Raw genomic sequence first — 21124 nt, 5'->3', positions numbered from 1 at the left:
TCAATCTTTGAAATGAATATATTTAAAGGACACAACATGAGGGCTGTAAATTATAGACAAACATACATTAATCAAATCATACACTTCTAATACTATATAATACTATATATTCTGAAATGTTAATGTGGCCTATGGAGGATTTGGTTTTTTGGGTTGCCAGGTGCACCCTGTAGGAAGATAAGTTTATGTCTCACACATGTTTATATTTTTGGCAACATTTGCTGGCCAGTGTTGTTCATGTACCTGTGGAAAGGCGCTCTGTTCATCCAGCAGAGACATAATCCCAATAGGTTTAGTGAGAAATAAATCCTGAACACAAAAACAAACCAGAGTAAGTTTACACACTGAGTAATAAAGTTATGTTATATGTAATACTTATCTATGACATATCTATGTTATACATAAGCAATATGGCAAGTGCTGTATCGTGAATAAGTCACGAATGAAGGACGGAGTCGACGCCAGCCCTTTCATTGAGATCAGTGTTGGGTAAGTTACTTAAAAAAAGTAATTAATTACTAGTTACTAATTACATCTTCAATCATGTAATTAGATTACTTTACAAATTACTCTCTCCAAAAAGTATTTAATTACTTATTAATTACTTTCTAAATCATATTTAGTACATGATAGTCTATTAACTAACTATTAACTACTTTTGCCTCAATATACTCCAACTACAGCTTATTAATACTAAAGAAGTTGTTAGTTTTAAGTATTGGTAGAAATGGGGAGGGTTAAGAATGTAGAATAAGGTTTTGCAGAATCAGGCATTAATATGTGCTATTAAGTATTAATAAACAGCCAACATCTCATTAATATTAATGCTAATAATAATCAACCAGTTAATAATGAGAATTGTAAACTAAAACCATGTTGAATCCACTATTGTATTAGTACTATACATAATTGTTTTAGAGTCCATACACAGTATTTAGTTACATCAGAAGTAACTGTAATTAGATTACAAGAAAAATAAGAGTAATCCCTTACTTTACTTTTTCAAAGGAAAAGTAATTAAATTACAGTAACTAATTACTTAGTAACTAGTTACACCCAACACTGATTGAGATATATTCACGATACAGCACTTGCCTTTAGTACCTTATTTCTTTTATAAAATGGTTGCCACACAATGCAAATATTAAAGCAAAAAGAGTATCAATGCAACTTTCATGAATTAAAATCAGTAAAATCGTTCCTTCCACTGGAAAAACTGAATATTTCACATATGTTTACCTTGCTAAGGGTGATGATCCACAGAATCATTGGGTTTTGTAAATAAAACATCAGAATTCAGGACTTGAAATAACTTTTTTATATGTAATGTTATATGTTATGCTTTACATTATGTTATATAATATTTTATTTGATATTTTACGTAAAAATTTATGTTATGTAACAGGTAATGTTATACATTATTTGTTATGTTATATGTTATGTTACATTATGTTATACGGTATTTGTTATGTTATACGTTTATGTTTTATGTTGTGTTCTGTACTGTTATATTTTAAGTTAAACATTATGAGACGTAACGTACGTTACGTCTAATGTTATGTCGTGTTATACATTATATGTTATGTTTTACGTTATATGTTATATTTTACGTTAAACAAAGTAATTTGTGTTATACGTTATTTGTTATGTTATACATTTATGTTATATTTTACATTAAACATTAAGTAATTTGTGTTATACGTTATATGTTATTTGTTATGTTATACGTTTATGTTTTATGTTGTGTTCTGTTATATTTTACGATAAACATTATGTTGTGTATTGTTATGTCATACGTTATTTTGTGTTACAAGTTATATGTTATTTTTATGTTATGCGTTTATGTTTTATGTTGTGTTATATTTTACGTTAAACATTATGTTATGTAACTTACGTTATGTCCAATGTTATGTCGTGTTATACATTATATGTTATGTTTTAGGTTATATGTTATATTTAACGTTATTTGTTATGTTATACGTTTATGTTATGTTATATTTTACGTTAAACATTAAGTCATTTGTGTTATATGTTATTTGTTATGTTATACGTTTATGTTATGTTATATTTTACGTTAAACATTAAGTCATTTGTGTTATACGTTTATGTTGTGTTATATGTTATATTTTACGTTAAACATTAAGTCATTTGTGTTATACGTTTATGTTTTGTTATATGTTATATTTTACGTTAAACATCATGTTTTGTAACATTATGTCTTAAGTTATACGTTATTTATTATGTGATACGTTTATGTTTTGTGTCAAACATTATGTTATGTAACGTTAGGTTTTACATTATGCTGTGTTATGTTATAAGGTATTTGTTATGTTATACATTATGTTTTACGTAATATTTTACGTTAAACATTATAACGCGGTTTCCTGGACAGGGTTTTGATGAATCCAGGACTAAGTCTTAGTTATTTTAGGACATTTAACTAGTTTTTACAAACAAACGTTACATAACACAATACTGGTCTGCATCTCTTGAGACAAAACAATGGCACTGACATATGTCAAGTTATTTGTTATGTTATACATTATGTTTTATGTTGTGTTATACGTTTTACTTTAAACATGTTATGTAACGCTATGTCTTACGTAATGACGTGTTATATATTATTTTATGTTTTACATTATTTGTTATATGTAATTTTTTTATAAATAATGTTTTCCGTTATATTCTAGTGGACGTCTCTTCTGTTACTGCCCAAAAACGCACTGGGAGTTGTGGAGCAGACTGTGACTTATATTTAACTCTTTAATAACAGACATCTGTTTAAAATCCTCATAATTACAGAGCACAGGGTCATATTTACAAAGCGAAAAGGCCCAGAAATCTTGTGAAAATGTTTCATCTGATAAAAATGAACATAAAAGCAGATTTCTAAGGAGAGTTCAAATTTCAACTTGGAAGTGTCATAAAAGATGTCATAAAACTCCATCTTAGAAAAAGTAAAGGAGTCTGAATTTAGTCTTCCCCCCCTTCAGCTCGGGTGTATTTGTGGAGTTGAACAGAAGGAAAAAAGGGGAAAAACGTTGGAGAGAGTACAAGATAATCACAGAGTGAAAACGTGGACAGAAATGTTTAGTACCAGTATGGGTTTGTTGTCCTTGAAGGCTATAGTTTCCCATGTGATGCCTTCCTGTTTATATTCATCTTGTTCCATCAGGAATATGTGCTACAGGGAAACGAAACAGCAAATCAGATGAAAGAAGCAGCAGTTTATAAAGCTCATAACATTATTGCATGAAACACTGTGAAGATCGTACATGGTTGAAGAAATACTGAAGTTGCTCATTGGCGAGATTAATGCAGAGCTGCTCGAATCGATTCACAGCAAAGTTCTCAAAACCAAAGATGTCCAGGATTCCTACACAAAGAAAAACCAAACCTTAAACCAAAACAAACATTATATGCAATACAAGATTTTAATAACAAAGCTATCTAGATTAATCTGATAAAACAACATTTAATGGTGTGAGAGATGAGAGGAGGGGTTTTGTAAAGGAATATATTTACCGATTTCACTGAGCTCAACATCATCGTCTACTTTATGAGCGAGCTGTTTGTTGATTTTACTGACGATCCAGCCGAACACTCGACCGTAGGCCACTTTGGCAATCGAATCCCTGGCGTCTGAAACAATGATATGGATAATTTCAATTACACAGCAGCTGGTTTCTAAAACACCTGCATATAAAACAAATCAATGGTGTTTGTGTACCTTCAGCCTGCTGCTGGTTGTGTAGACGTTGAATGGCTTCTCCTCTCGTCATTGACATGGTGCACGTCAGACTCTTTAATAAATCTTCCTCCTGAACACCAAACTGACCCTGGTAAAAACACATGCAAAACTCTTCATGAGATTAAGTTTTAGTGAATTGGTTTTGTGCATCATTACAAGCCTGTTCATATAGGCCTGCACGATATTGAGCGTATGTGATATATTGACTATGTCCTGTTGTTTGCGGTATGCGCGGTGAGCATTAACTTGATAAATTAAGTGATAAATTAGAAGCTGTCAAAAGATTAATCGCAATTAATCGCGTACAATATATATATATATATATATATATATATATATATATAGTGACTTCCTGCTTCGCTACTGTTCGGACGCTTTTACTTGCGCTCTGTGCTTTGCGCTTTTGCTTTTTCGCTTTTATCTTTTGATTCAACTACCAGCAGTTCAGCACAGTGCTCAAACTAAACAATTGGGCACTCACACTAAAACTACAAATTCCTGGAACTATATTGATATTTGGAACATTCAACAACTTGGGGATTTTGTCAAAGCGGTCTAGCAGTCTGCTATTGCCGGCAGCTGACAATCCTAAAACAGGACAACACAGCTGCCCACACTCAAACAGAAGAAAAGAAGAAAGAATGCCTTCTTCTGGATATAAATCCACCTGCTGCTCAAATTGCCACAGACTTTTACAAAAGATTGCAGTTCTCGAAACAAAGTTACTTGTGGCGCTGCCGACCCTGCCAGAACATACAGCGGAGCTTCATCGTGGTCCTTCTCAACATAAAGCTGGTGAGTCCTGTGAACCTAATGCTTTTAAACAGGTCATAGTGAGCTCAGAGAAACCTAAAGAAATTGAGGACACAAACCGATGGCATAAACAGGGTGCGAGACCCAAAAGTGCTCAAGACATTAGACTGTCACGAGTGTCACAAATTGCTGCATTAGCATCATCTACCCCAGATATGGGTACAACTCGAGTAGCCAATATTGGTATTCTACCACCCCCTGTACGGCTTGAAAATAGATTTGAAGCACTAATGAGTTTGGGTGAAGAATCCCCAAATGTTAATGGACACAGATCACGTCAGCCTGTAGCTTACAGAGCTAACAGACGCTCAACATCATATAGGCAGCGGCGCTCCACTCAGACAGCAGCCGAGCCAAACACGCTGATAGTGGGTGACAATATTATCAGAAACTTTGAAAGCAAGGCTACCCGTACATACTGTTTTCCTCGGGCAACAGTTTCTGATGTTAACAAGGAACTTTGCAACATTCTGATGAAACATAAGTCTGTCAGTCGGATTGTCATACATGTGGGAAAGAATGATATTCGAAAAGAGCAGTCTGAGCTCCTTAAGGGGGATTTCAATGAACTTTTTGAAACACTTACAAGACTGAAAGTTCAATTTTTCATCAGTGGACCTCTTCCAGCCCGAGGAACAAATATGTTTTCTCGTCTACTAAGCTTAAATTCATGGCTGCAAAAAACCTGCACCATGAGAGGACTGAATTTCATTGACAATTTCAATATCTTCTGGAGTCAAAGGCAACTTTTTAACACAGATGGTATCCACCCAAACAAACTAGGTGCTAGGTTGCTTAAAGACAATATCTTTTTCTCCATGCATCATCCATCAGCTGAGTGTGCCAGTCCACTACTGAACAGCGGAAATGACCACAGGATTTTACACCAGCACCTGGATGGACATTCAGATGACAAGGATAAAACTCAGCAGTCACAACTACTGTTCACAGACACAGCTCAGGCTGAGCCCTGCCCACAGACCTCGCTACAGCTGGATTGTGAATCAACACCCAAGGACGTTTCTGTTGATAATGACCAGAGGAATGATAACACTCCCTCCCAGCCTTCAGGAACACCAGAATCACAGCTGATGTCGTCACACTCTCTCTCCCTCTCTCCAACATCACCACTTCTGGGCTTTTCAGAGAAAATGGAAAAACTGGTATCTGCTGGAACAAAGCTCTCCCACTCTATTGCTGCGAGTCCCCAAATATCAACCAAGAAACGGCGGGCTCCTCAACCACCAAAGCCTTCGGGCCCAGCCCGCCCTCCCCCTCCATCTCAGAGAGCACTCCGACCTCTGCCTCAACGTCAGGGATCACACCAGCCCTCATCTGCGAACAGCACTGGTAACTGATGTGTGTTGGGTTCCCGCTACGTCAGCAGTAACAATCAAAAATATTTTAAGAACAAGCGGGCGCCCGATGTCCCTTTAGCTTTCCCTATCTCTGTCCTGACATGTGATAGAAAGACGAAGGCCCTCTCCAACCGCACAGCAATTCAATCTAATCTACTTCCTATTTTACGTCATTCTGGGATTGATACAGTGCCAAAACCAGTTACTGTTAAGTTAGCACTTCTGAACATCCGTTCACTAAAGAACAAATCCTTTTTAGTTAATGATCTTATCACCACTAACAACCTGGACTTTATGTTTCTAAATGAAACTTGGTTAGATGACAGCTGCAGTGCTACAGTCCTCAATGAATCAGCCCCACCCAACTTTACCTTTATAAGTGTATGTAGAGCTGTTAGAAGAGGTGGAGGAATAGCTGCTTTATTCAAAGATGCCTTTCAATGCAAGCAAGTGTTACTTGGTGATTACCAGTCTTTTGAATATTTGTGTATTGCTCTAAAAGGTACACCACGCATTCTGTTTACAATTATTTATAGACCTCCCAAATACACCTCAGCATTTGTTGATGAATTCACAGAACTTTTATCAACAATTTCCTCTGAATTTGATTATTTTGTTATTGCTGGAGATTTCAATATTCATATAGACATTTCAGAAAACAATACTGCGATTGAACTGTTAAATGTTTTAAACACTTTTGATCTGACCCAGCACGTGCAAGGTCCTACACACAATCGGGGACACACTCTTGATCTGCTCATTAGCAAGGGTCTAAACATTTCATCCACTGTAATCAAGGATGAAGCGCTATCTGACCATTTCTGTGTTTACTTTGATTTATTGATCTGTCCTGCCACTGATGCTAGATCTGTCTATATCAAAAAAAGGTTCATAAATGAGAACACCAGTGAGGTATTTATGAATGCTATGTCAATGTTGCCAAACATATCCGCAGACTCTGTTGATGTTCTCCTTGAAAACTTTAACATAAAAGTTAAAGATGCTATTGATGGTATAGCTCCAGTTAAGGTCAGGGTGATCACTGGCAGACGTAGAGCACCCTGGAGAAACACAACAGCAGTACAGCACATGAAAAGAACTTGCAGAAAAGCTGAACGTATGTGGCGGAAAACAAAACTTGAAGTACATTATAGCATCTATAAGGACAGTCTTCGTGCTTTCAATGTAGAACTAGGCACAGCTAGACAGACCTTCTTCTCCAATATTATAAATAACAACATAAACCACACTCGCACTCTTTTTGCTACTGTAGAGAGACTAACAAACCCCCCAAATCAAGTTCCTAGTGAAATGCTCTCTGACAACAAATGCAATGAGTTTGCTAAGTTTTTCTCTGAGAAGATCAGTAATATCAGAATGGCAATCAATACGACCTCAAATTGTACTGTGGTCAGTCAGATATCATTGCAACAACCTCAGAAATTAGCCGTTCTCTCAGAATTTGACATAATTGATATAAAAACCTTGGAAGAAACAGTACAACATCTTAAAGCATCAACTTGCAGCCTTGACACTCTCCCCACATCTTTTCTCAAAAAGGTACTTAACTGCTTAGAAACTGACCTATTAAAAATAGTAAACACCTCTCTGATCACAGGCACTTTTCCAGAGTCATTAAAAACAGCAGTTGTTAAGCCTCTCCTAAAAAAGAGTAACCTAGACAAAACCATACTTAGCAACTACAGACCTATCTCAAATCTTCCGTTTATAAGCAAGATCGTTGAAAAGGTTGTTTTCAATCAGCTGAACAAATTCTTAAACTCAAATGGCTATCTGGACAACTTTCAATCTGGTTTCCGTCAGCATCACAGCACAGAGACAGTGCTCATAAAGATAATAAATGATATTCGCTTAAACTCTGATTCAGGTAAAATATCAGTGCTGGTGCTACTAGATCTTAGTGCTGCCTTTGACACAGTAGATCACACCATACTCTTACATAGACTGGAAAACTGGGTAGGGCTCTCTGGGATGGTTCTCAAATGGTTTAAAACATACCTACAAGGAAGAGGTTACTATGTGAACATAGGTAACCATAAATCTGAGTGGACATCCATGACATGTGGAGTCCCACAGGGTTCAATTCTTGCACCGCTTCTGTTTAATTTGTATATGCTCCCACTTGGTCAAATAATGAAAAAGAACCAAATTGCTTACCACAGCTATGCAGATGACACCCAGATATACTTAGCCCTGTCACCTAATGACTACAGCCCCATTGACTCTCTATGTAAATGCATTGATGAAATTAACTGTTGGATGCGTCAAAACTTCCTCCAGTTAAACAAAGACAAAACCGAAGTCATTGTATTTGGAAATAAAGATGAAACTCTCAAAGTTAACACATACCTTGACTCTAGGGGTCTAAAGACACAAAATAAAGTCAGAAATCTTGGTGTAATTTTAGAGTCTGACCTTAATTTCATTAGTCACGTGAAAGCGATAAGCAAATCAGCTTACTACCATCTCAGAAATATTGCCAGAATTAGATGTTTTGTCTCAAGACAGGACTTAGAGAAACTTGTTCATGCTTTCATCACCAGCAGGGTGGATTACTGCAATGGACTCCTTACGGGGATCCCCAAAAAGAACATTAGACAGCTGCAGCTCATACAGAACGCTGCTGCCAGAATTCTGACCAGAACCAAAAAATCTGAGCACATCACTCCAGTCCTCAGGTCCTTACACTGGCTTCCTGTTACATTTAGAATAGATTTTAAAGTATTGTTACTCGTTTATAAATCACTTCATGGCTTAGGACCCAAATACATGACAGATATGCTAACTGAATATAAACCTAAAAGATTACTCAGATCATTAGGATCAGGTCAGTTAGAAATACCAAGGGTTCACTCAAAACAAGGTGCGTCAGCATTTAGCTTTTATGCCACCTCTAGCTGGAATCAACTTCCAGAAGAGATCAGATGTGCTTCAACAGTAAACACTTTTAAATCTAGATTAAAAACACATCTGTTTAACTCTGCATTTACTGAATGAGCACTGTGCTGCTTCACACTGACTGCACCTTTAACTCAAGTCACTTTTACTCCTGTTTTATTCTTTTTAACATTTTAAACTGTTTTATTAAAATCACATTTATTTTCTTTAATTGTTATTTTAAATTCTCATGTATCTTTGTCTTTATTGTGATCTTATCGTGTAAATCTTATTTTTACTTTTTCTTTTTCTTTTTTATATATTGTTTTCTCATTTCTGTGTAAAGCACTTTGAATGACCTCTGTGTATGAAATGTGCTATACAAATAAACTTGCCTTGCCTTGCCTTGCCTATATATATATATATATATATATATATATATATATATATATATATAAATAATGCAAACACAAAGTTTTATTTTGTACGCGATTTATTGCGATTAATCTTTTATATATCATATATATATATATATATATATATATATATATATATATATATATATAGTATGTGTGTGTATTGTGTATATTTATTAGTGCTGGGCAAAGAATAATCGCGATTAATCGCATACAAAATAAAAGTACTTTTTTGCATAATATATGAGTGTTTGCTGTGTGTAATTATTATGTATACATAAATAAACAAACACACATTCATGTATGTATTTAATAAACATTTACATATGTAAATATTTATTTATATTTTCATATATTCTATATAATATAATTTTTTATTTTATATAAATAAAACATTTCTGAAATGAATATATGTATGTGTGTGCGTGGTTAAATATACATAATAATTACACACATATATACTATGAAAAAAAAATCACATTTATTTTGTATGCTATTAATCGTGATTAATCTTGCCCAGCATTAATTTATTTATTTATTTATAGTTTTATATATATTTGATATATTTTAAATAATTTAAATAAATTAAAACACACACACACACACGCACGCACGCACGCACGCACGCACGCACGCACGCACGCACGCACGCACGCATTTGTGTGTTTATTTATATATACAAAATAATTACACACAGTACACACACATTATGCAAAAAAACAAAAACACATTTACTTTGTATACGATTAATCGTGATTAATCTTTGCAAGGCACAAATTTATTTAGTCATTTATATTTTTTTATATATTTGATATATTTTAAATAATTTAAATAAATAAAAACACACACACACACGCACGCACTTTTCTTAAATGCATATATGCATGCATGTGTTTATTTATATATACAAAATAATTACACGCAGTACACACACATATTTTGCAAAAAAAATCACATTTATTTTGTATGCGATTAATGGTGATTAATCTTTGCCCAGCACTAATTTATTTAGTTATTTATATTTTTATATATTTGATATATTTTAAATAATTTAGATGAATAAAAATACACACATGCACGCACGCACTTTTCTTAAATGCATATATGCATGCATGTGTGTTTATTTATATATACAAAATAATTACACGCAGTGCACACACATATATTATGCAAAAACAAACATTTATTTTGTATGCAATAAATCACAATTAATAATCCTATGATAAATTACATGCAATATGATTAATGCAATATTGAAAATGGCATATTATTAGAATATGAAAATTACATAAAAACATTTTACATTCTTTCTGATCGTTGATCGCACACACAAGTGCTAATTTTTTCTTCGCTAAACCTTTGACTAAACATGATGACCTTTATGAGAATTAAAATGAAGGAGTTGCAAACTATTGTGATATCCACGTCTGCAACCTCTTGATAATTTTGATATATTGTGCAACTTAAAGTTCAAATCAACCTTTCTGATTTTAAGGGTCATGCTTTTAAAGGTTAGATTACATTAGCCGATTATTCACCCTAATACACACATAAACAAACAGATGTGAACTATGGCTACTGAAACACTAATGTCATTCTGGAAAGGTCACAACACGTATTGTTGACATAGTTACAATCACAAAGATCAATCTTAATCCCTAAATAAGTTAAAGGATGATGCTACACTTTCAAGATGATCTGATAAACTCATGTGCGTCAGGAAATGCATTAAACTACTATTAACTACCCTATCATGAATCGGCAGACCTAACGGAGTCTAAATATAACTGTATGTGACATTTCTCTGCACTGTGTTTCTTATCATAAAAGCCCAGATGGGGGCACGTCCTTTAGTTTGCCCTTAAAAGAGTTTCTTTGTGTGCGAGTCTTAATTCACGTGAATAAACAGAAGGACGGTCGACGTGACACACAGCGACAGTAAACCTTGCCTTCCTGCAACTCATGCATGCGTGTCTCTGAAACAGCTTGTTAGTTCTTCTTTCCAATATTACCCTTCCTGTCTATTGCCTCATAGTAACACCCAGACATTCATTGCAATATGCACTCCCCCAACGATGTACTTGCATCAGTCAGAAAACTATAGCAACCAATCAGAAGACCCTAAAATAGCAATAGAGAGCTACAGGGATGATGTATTTTTGTAGGGCAATCAGGAGTTAGCTTGACATCAGTTCCCTCAGCAAAAAATCGATGAGATTTTTCCATAGGCTTTCACAACAAATAAGCCCTGTGATCAACAAATGCCTGTTGAAGGGAGATTCCACTTTTTTTTTTAAATATGCTCATTTTCCTGCTCCCCTAGAGTTAAACATGTGATTTTTATGATTTTGAAATCCATTCAGCCGATCTCGGGGTCTGATTACGGGTACCACTTTTAGCATAGCGTAGCATAATCCATTGAATCTGATTAGACCATTAGCATCACGCTAAAAAAATAACCAAAAAGTTTCGATATTTTTCCTATTCAAAACTTGACTCTTCTGAAGTCAAATTTTCTTATCAGTAAACATGTTTTATTAATAAAGTTTGAAAGAGCTGTTGTGTATATATATATATATATATATACAACAGCTCTTTCAAACTTTATTAATAAAACATGTTTACTGATAAGAAAATTTGTGGTCGACCAATATGGGTTTTTTATGACCAATTCTGACATTGAGAAACCAGTGTGGCTGTTTGGCTGATATAACACAAATAAGATTTAAAAAAGTGAATAATGATTCGTCATTTTACTGTTTGTAAGACACTGGCTTTACATCAGAGTACGTTTTCATTACAAACAACAAATTTAAGAAGCAGAAAGATTTATTGGCTGGATAAATAAAATTTTCGGCTGATGACAATCATTTAAATATTACAAATACACTCACCTAAAGGATTATTAGGAACACCATACTAATACTGTGTTTAACCCCCTTTCTCCTTCAGAACTGCCTAAATTCAACATGGCATTGATTAAACAAGGTGCTGAAAGCATTCTTTAGAAATGTTGGCCCATATTGAAAGGATAGCATCTTGCAGTTGATGGAGATTTGTGGGATGCACATCCAGGGCACGAAGCTCCCGTTCCACCACATCCCAAAGATGCTCTATTGGGTTGAGATCTGGTGACTGTGGGGGTCATTTTAGTACAGTGAACTCATTGTCATGTTCAAGAAACCAATTTGAAATGATTCGAGCTTTGTGACATGGTGCATTATCCTGCTGGAAGTAGCCATCAGAAGATGGGTACATGGTGGTCATAAAGGGATGGACATGGTCAGAAACAATGCTCAGGTAGGCCGTGGCATTTAAACGATGCCCAATTGGCACTAAGGGGCCTAAAGTGTGCCAAGAAAACATCCCCCACACCATTACACCACCACCCCCAGCCTGCACAGTGATAACAAGGCATGATGGATCCATGTTCTCATTCTGTTTACGCCAAATTCTGACTCTTCCATCTGAATGTCTCAACAGAAATCGCGACTCATCAGACCAGGCAACATTTTTCCAGTCTTCAACTGTCCAATTTTGGTGAGCTCGTATTTGTAGTGGAGATGAGTGGTACCCGGTGGGGTCTTCTGCTGTTGTAGCCCATCGGCTTCAAGGTTGTGCGTGTTGTGGCTTCACAAGTGCTTTGCTGCATACCTCGTTTGTAACGAGTGGTTATTTCATTATTATTAATTTTCACACCATTCTTTGTAAACCCTAGAAATGGTTGTGCGTGAAAATCCCAGTAACTGAGCAGATTGTGAAATACTCAGATCGGCCCGTCTGGCACCAACAACCATGCCACGCTCAAAATTGCTTAAATCACCTTTTTTTCCCATGGGATGCATGTGCGGTGACACAATTAGGCGTCTGGTTGGAACTTTAACTTTCGGGTTCTGTTTGTTTAATGGTCTGACTAGTTGCTAAACTGAACTCTTGAACAAATCGTTGAAAATAACAGGTTTCCTAGGTAATATAAGTGTTGTTTATTTATTCTTAGCAGAGTTTACCGGAAGTAACGTGTTGACCACGAAAGCAGCTTGTTTATGTTGTTACTGCTGAAACCTACATTAAGTATTTATATTGATTACAAATTAGATATAAATATCAAAATGTATATACACATGTTAATATTTCTTAAATATATACATGCATGTGTTTGTGTGTATAATTATTAACCTAACCCTACACAAACATATAAGATGTAAACAAAAACTTTTATTCTGCAAACAATTAGTTGCGATTAGTTTTTATGCAACCCTACAATGTAATATATCGGTCTATCACTACAGGAAATAGTCTGTGAAAGAATATTTTTGTGAGATTGTGGCCATATTGGGTTGTATTTTTTTTGAGACTTTTATGTGCGATGGCGTTAAGTTTCCGACAACAGCCCCATGTAGCAACTTGTTAGCAACCGCCTACCAAAACACCTCATCCCTGCACCTCTCTCTATATATTCAATACATTATCACCTAAAAGCTTTTGCTTGCTAACTGTTTGTTGCATCTGTTGCAAATGCTGTCTTCACACTTCTGAAGATAATTACTCATATAAACAGTTTAACAGTGGACAGAAAGCATGATCTCGTACACATATCAACCTGTGTGTGAACAAAACTTGTGAAAACACAACTAGTCCCCAACTGAGATCTTCACATTCACAGATGAAAAAATAACAGGAAACTCACCGCAGTTGCCTTCAGCCAACCACGTGACGTCTCCGATACCTTCAGGAGATCATTATCGGTGGTCTCAAACATGATGTTTCCAAGTGAAAGAATTCCTGCTAGTATGGTCATCATGTCCACCTTCTCCTACACACCAGATGATCAAATAAATGAACTGCTTTTAAAAGTTGAAGGACACATGATCATCTTTTTAACAGTAAAATAGGTCGACATTAACAGAAGAAGATCCTTTTATTACCTGTTCTTCAAATCCCACCATGTCCATAGCATTACACACTTCAGAATATTTCAAACGCCAATTTTGCACCACATTTTCCTGCCCGAACCTGCCGTTCAAATACCTGACAGACACAAATATACAGCCATTACACAAACCTCCTGACAGCTTTCTACAGATTCTTACAAAAACTTACCAATGGTTTTATTATAGTAACTATGGTTTTTGGTTTGTCTGAAGTAATCAAACTACGGTTAATTTACACAACAGATATGATCTCTGCATCATTTATATTTTCAAGTCTTGCAAGTGTAGTAGGGTTGCACTATATTAAGGTGGAAACTGATGTTGCGGTATATAGGTTTTTCTACTATGTTTATCACGATATGCAAAATACTAGATGGTTTCATCTGTCTTGCACTTCGTAATAGTTCAAAAAAGTTGTGTGATGGTATTAAAGAGGACAAATCATGAAAATCTGACTATGTGCTATAATTGGATCCCCAGTGCTTCAAAAAGTTCAACCCAGTAACTTAGTTTGGGTAAACCATTCGCTGCAAGCATGTGAAAAAATAGGTCATTGAAATCTGGCTCCCCTTGTGATGTCACAAGGGGATATTACTGCCCCTTAATCTGCACTATCCAACCACGCCAGAGATCAGCTCATTTGCATTTAAAGGGAGACAAAAAGGCACATTTTTGCTCACACCTACAATCTGGCAATTTTAACATGTTATAATAACTTATTTGTGGGGTATTTTGAGCTAAAACTTCACATACGTACTCTGGGGACACCAAAGATTTATTTTACATCTTAAAAAAAAGTCTTGTAAAATGTCCCCTTTAACTGGTGCAGCCCTTTGTCTAGAAGTCTAATGTTGGTCTTTTTTGCGGAAATGTCTGGAAGTGATAATATTAAATAGAAAAAATGTAATAGCACATCACGTTTATCATAATAAATAAAAATAATGCAATGAAGTATATATTTAATACATAAAATTAATCACAAAAAATGAAGGTTCTTTTACACATTTAGTGGTTTTACCAACAACGACCACTAGGTGTCAGCAGTTTGCTGCATACTCTTGTCACAAATTTATAAATTACTGTCACTGCATTGTTATTACTGCTTTAAGGTTTGAAAATATAAAAAGTACATTCTTAATACTTTTTCAACAATATAAAGTTGTCGTGATAGATACAAATTTACACGCAAAACATTGAGGTATATTCAGGTGTCCCGCTCACGGGACAGCACCAGTTAAAGGTTAAAAACCAAGCAACCAGATTGTGTTCGTAAAATCTTCTTTGAAACCGTAACTGCATTTGTGATTTCTTCTATAGTGTAACACTGGCAAACATATCTGAAATAGTTTAAAAAAATAAAATGCTCTGCATGTTTTGCAATTAGTCAATGTTCTGCCCATATTGTGATGACGATGCCGAAAACGATATTTTGTGCAGCTCTAATGTGTAGCGTACATTTGTTTCCTTATAGCAATTTCATTCAATTTTCTCGAATGAACGGCGTTCAATAAAACTAAATAATTAAAAGCTTTTAGTAAATACACCTGCCCTAAACACATAAAAAGTTACTTATGACTGTGATGTACAATAGCTTGATTAAATAGTAATAACCACAAATAATATATTGCACTTAGTTTATTAGGTTAATAATAGGTTGTTAAAAGTTAATAATAAACCTTAATACTGAATTTGATTGATGTTTGGAATAAATGAGTCAAACATATTCCTTATCTCTATAGTATTTGTCACCTGACAATGTTTTGGCTCAACCTTTCACACAATGAACGTGAAAAATGTTGTAAAGGAGACTAAGAGGCCACGCCTCCGATAATTGTGAATCTCAGACACGCATCACAAACACGTCGCTCATCTGGTTCTCACAATGACATCACCGACTCACCGGTAAAGCTTTGGGTCCAGGAGCCCATACATCTCTTTATCCTCAGTGGAGATACCGGCCAACATAAAGTAGAAGATGTGGAAGTTCTGTTCACCATCATCCTGATTGACCACACGAGATTTCTCCAGGAGATACTCGCTGATTTTGGCTCCTTTGACTGGTGGCATATAAACAAACGTTAATGTTTGATCGGCAGTGAATGACTTATCGCTCATGAAACACACCCAAGGTTCTGATCTGAGTGTTTATCTTTAACTCTCTGTCATAAACGCTACAAACCTGAAGAGTTGTGGAAACGGAGCTGAACGTATTTCCCGAAACGACTGCTGTTGTCATTCATGACCGTCTGAGCGTTTCCAAAGGCCTCCAGAAGAGGATTCACCTATTTATACACATCAATAAACACTCATGAATCATCTAAACAAAACTGGATGAATGTAAAACTGGATCACAAGATGTGTATAAATCACAAAGATTCAGAACTAATCTTTAGCCATGTGGTACACAAGAATTCAGATTCTAAGATGTTTTTCCTAAAAACCACCCCTCACGTGTCTCCTCGAGTTCCTCAAAGATAAAAAAGATGTTGAAAAGTACGACTGATATTTCAGTATGAACTCACACATTTCTGATTCACACCAAATGATCAAATAGTGCTATTCACAATCATTTAAAGCAGTGGTCGCAAACACGTCGACCGGTCGATCTTTCACACTTCCACCGTAGATCCCGCAAGTAAGAGAAAATTGAGTTGGTCCAGGTCCGGATAATTTGCCCTGCTGCCAGTGCGCCGTTTAATTGCATTTAATGTAAAATTTTACGAATTCGGCATTCAATAGAAAAATCATCAAGTAGTTTCACTTCACTGCATGTGCGAGCAGAGCATTTGCGTCGCCCATGCACCACGTCCTTGCGCAACGCATATAGGGTGATATGGTGAATGGATAATTTGACAAGATTAATTTTTCGGCACAACACCATGATGCAATTCATATAGCCGAATGATAAGCGGTTGTGTCAGTGATTGATGATGGATTATGGGACAGTTTTAAGTATTATTTTGATACAGTTGAATCCCTGCCCACATGAATGGAGCTCATTTAACAATTAATATAAAATTATCTATATTTGAATCATTACAACTTGTATTCCAACAGAGATAATAAAGGTACAATGGAATGGACCGATTCTGATAAAACAATTGGCTACATAATGTGAATGATTTAAGAAGTCTTCCTAAAGTCTTACTAAAACCTACCAATTATACATAATAAAAAAAAAAATTATAATACTGTATATAATAAAAACAATTGATTTTATAAAATCAGTTTCTGCATCATTCTCATTACATTTACTACAATGCTTATACCGGTGAATGTCGCCAGCGTGCAGTATGTTAACTTTTAAAGGTGCAGTGTGTAACTTTTAGAAGGATCTCTTGACAGAAATGCAACGTACTGTACATAACTATATTATCAAGGGTGTATAAAGACATTGCATAATGAACCGTTATGTTTTTATTACTTTAGAATTAGACGTTTTTATACACATACACAGAGGGTCCCCTTACATGGAAGTCACCATTTTGTGCCACCATGTTTCTACAGAAGCCCTTAGCAGACAAACTTTTTTTACTAAGTTGTCTCTGAAGATGACATATTTGTCCAGTGGCGACTACCGTAGCTTCTCTATGTGTTTCAAAAGCGAGGAGTGAGTCGTGGACTGAGACGTTGGTTGCAATTCGCAACCTTACCACTAGATGCAGCTAGAATTTACACACTGCACCTTTAAGAAAGCTTTTCATTATTATGAGGCACTTAGTCATTATTTTGAGAAAGTATCTAATAAATATGAAATATCAAGTCATTATTATGATAAAGTTTCACATTGCAATGACATACTGACTGTTTTTTAAGAATGTTAAGAACTTTGTCAATCAATGTTTCCCCTCATTTCATTAAACGCTTCAAGTTAGAGGCCCTTTGATAGTTAGATCTGTCAATTCATCAATGCCGAGGTTGGGAATCTTGGGCGGTTAAAAGGTTGGTGACCACTGATTTAAAACTTGTATACATGGGTTTCAGTCATGTGACTTTTTACGTTATGCCGCCATCTTGAGGACCTACCGAGTACCAGTAGGCTACTGACAAGCATTGGCTGGCTTGCTACGATTTACGGATTTCTTATCTTTTACTGTCTATGATTCTTATGGATACGGGAAATGGCTACGAAAGACAACATGTCGCACCTCGACTGTCATGAAAAGAAACGCGACTTTAAAAAAATATACCTTGGTTTGGGTGTGATGCCTACTCAATCCCCGATACGTTCTTCCAGCCGCTGTTCGCTGCTACCGAACTACCACTATTTTACAACACTAAGGCGGCGCGTCACATCATGAAACTTTGCTCGAAGTATCACCTGGATCTCTACTCATGAACGCGAACATTGAGAACATTGTTTGTGTACACAGAGTTTAATAAAAAGAAAGTTTTGTACAACTGATTTTGGCTGTTATGGTGTCTGCTCGTCATCCCTGCCAGACGGAAATAATCGATTTCTGAAGGGGAATGAATGAATCTCATATGAGGCTCCTTTTTCAACTAGAAGGTCAATATTGTTTTTCACTTGCGACAAAACAACGAATTATCTGTGCATTTATATAGAACTATGCTTTAGGAGCTATCCATCTTTACTCTCCTCCCTCCTTACGTTCCATTCGCAGATCGATACATCTAGACTGGGAAGATGGCGGCGAGCGGAAGCCAAATCAACCAAAGTCAGTTGTTCAAAACCTTCTTTTTAGTAAACTCTTTGTTCACAAACAATGTTCTCAATGCTCGAGTTCACGTGTAGAGACACAGGCGATACTTCGAGCAAAATATCATGTTTTGTCGAGCCTTCTTAGTGTTGTAAAAATAGCGATTTTGATGCTCACAACATATTGAAGGCATAGCTTCTAGTTCTTTTGCGACCACTTCAGGTCCTCAAAATGGCGGAAGACAAGAGAGTGACGCCAGCTGAAACCCATGTATAGTGTGTCATTTTGTTTCAGTTCGATTCAAAGTTCTTCTGTGTTTTTAGTAAGTTGACACTAAAATGAAAGATGAGAGCTTCTGTAAGAGCCTTTAGTTACAAACTAATAAACTGAGCAATAAAAGCTTCATCTGGGAATAAATAACTTTTATGAAGCACGAGGCAGAAGGAGACTGAAAAGAGAATCTGGAAAGAGTTTTGTTTTGACTGCGGGAAGTCCTGCAACCAGTTATTCCACTTTAGAAGATCAGAATAAAGTACACACAGAGATAGACACCCAAAACACACACAGGAACACACACACACACACACACACACACAGAAAGACAGAGAGACATACACACACTCACAGAGTACACGACAAGGTGTGAAAAAACTGAAAACGTAAGTTAGACTTTAAGATAACAGCTTTCTAAAAGCAGATCACGGCCTAGGAACTGAACGTTGATGTTACACTAAACTATAAATGCAGAAGATGAGATGAATGTTTCATATTAGCACACAGACAGACAGTAAAGAGTTACATGATGACATCTCAAAAGTCTCTCAAGATCAACATAATAGTCAGACGATGGTCACTTCTTTAAGTTCTTTATTATTATATCTTAGACATCTTCTCGGATGTCCTGTCTCACTTAGAGACTGTTATGAAACTATGTCGTACATTATGTGTAGATGTTGTGTAAATGTTTGAGCAATTCAGGACATCAACTGACTCCAACCAGCTAATCCCTAAAATAGCAGTGAGAGTTTAATGTTGACTGTGCTCTTTACGTCTATCAGATGTGAGTGACTCAAAACTTTTTATACATCCTCATTTTGTGCAATGTTCTTTCTTCCCACACTGCTTCTAAGTTGCGAAATCAAAGGTGTGCGTCATGAAACGTTGACATCTTGTAACGTATGCATGACAGATCATAAACTCAATGACCATGACGTCATAGAAAGGTATTTTACAGGATCAATCACGGTATCGGTGTTATATAGTATCAGTCTGCTGATCGTTAAAAGCTAAATCAGACATCGAACCAGGAAACACTGCAATCAGGAACAAACAATCAACACAACCAACCTGAGATTTCAAACCTTTCACTAAGCTCCGCCTCCAAACATTATTGACCAATCCTGCACTAGCATCTGTTGGTTTCAAAGGTTGGGTGGAACTTAATAAAGGGGCAATTTGCTAAAAACACACCATGCACATCCAAATAAAAAACCACATACACACCCCTTTACACTTTATTATCACTATAAACATCTGTGGTGCTTCGTTTGCATGTCAGGAAACACACACATGCATGTGTGTACATATACAGGAACACAGGAGTAAGGTTTGAAAGGGTGGGGTGGCGCAGTTCCTGTCCATAAATCCTAAACCTCAGTGATCACAGCAGGTGATTATATTCAAATGAAGAGTGGTGTTTGTGTCGAGTCACATACCTGCAGGATCTGCTGCTCCAGCTGTGAGTTTGCCTTACACAACTCCATGATGTGTCTCAACAGCAGTTTAGTGCTTTCGGTTTTACCTGCCCCACTTTCACCACTGCGAATCAGAGAAATTATTATAGTAAAACAAACACACAAATCAAATCACAACTGAATAAGAGTAACAGTGAAGCATGACACTTTGTCTGATTGTCAAAGTCCCCCTATAGTCAATAATTGTTATCACTTAAACTCATCTTTGAGCATCATAATAGCATATGTAAGAGTTTTTCCTGTGACAGTCATTTCTGCATGCTTTAAAGATTTCAATTTTTTTATGATTTCAAAAATCATAGCTGCAACTTTCAACAGTTTCAGACAGAGTTGCTAACGAAGTCTGGTTTCTCAATGCATACACAACTGCGCAATTTTTTCTCGCTGATGTTAACAGACTTTAAAGCATATAAAAAACACCACAATAGACATATAAACAACAATAAAAACGTGATTTTCACCCCAGAGGAACTTTTTTGAAAAATAAGAATAAAAATGTATTAAGTCGATTTTTGATGAGTCTCACAATTTTTTAATTTTTT

The 21124-nt window shown here is 35.8% G+C and overlaps 1 protein-coding gene across 2 annotated transcripts in view; it reads right to left on the bottom strand.

Moving 5' to 3' along the window:
* Positions 1–21124, bottom strand: part of LOC135745737 (myosin-IIIb) — a 41500-nt gene that overhangs the window by 15681 nt on the left and 4695 nt on the right. For both annotated transcript variants that reach the window (XM_065264110.1, XM_065264115.1), the window contains exons 4-13: positions 20544–20646; positions 16347–16449; positions 16068–16224; positions 14162–14264; positions 13924–14049; positions 3731–3839; positions 3526–3642; positions 3276–3376; positions 3098–3184; positions 244–309 (exon numbers count right to left, since the gene is read on the bottom strand). In XM_065264110.1, coding sequence (XP_065120182.1) covers positions 244–309; positions 3098–3184; positions 3276–3376; positions 3526–3642; positions 3731–3839; positions 13924–14049; positions 14162–14264; positions 16068–16224; positions 16347–16449; positions 20544–20646 — 1072 coding nt within the window. The remainder of the gene's footprint in view (positions 1–243; positions 310–3097; positions 3185–3275; positions 3377–3525; positions 3643–3730; positions 3840–13923; positions 14050–14161; positions 14265–16067; positions 16225–16346; positions 16450–20543; positions 20647–21124) is intronic.

This window comes from Paramisgurnus dabryanus, chromosome 10 (assembly GCF_030506205.2).
Source record: "Paramisgurnus dabryanus chromosome 10, PD_genome_1.1, whole genome shotgun sequence".
NCBI classification, from domain to species: domain Eukaryota; kingdom Metazoa; phylum Chordata; class Actinopteri; order Cypriniformes; family Cobitidae; genus Paramisgurnus; species Paramisgurnus dabryanus.
This window is presented reverse-complemented; position numbering and strand designations above follow the sequence as displayed.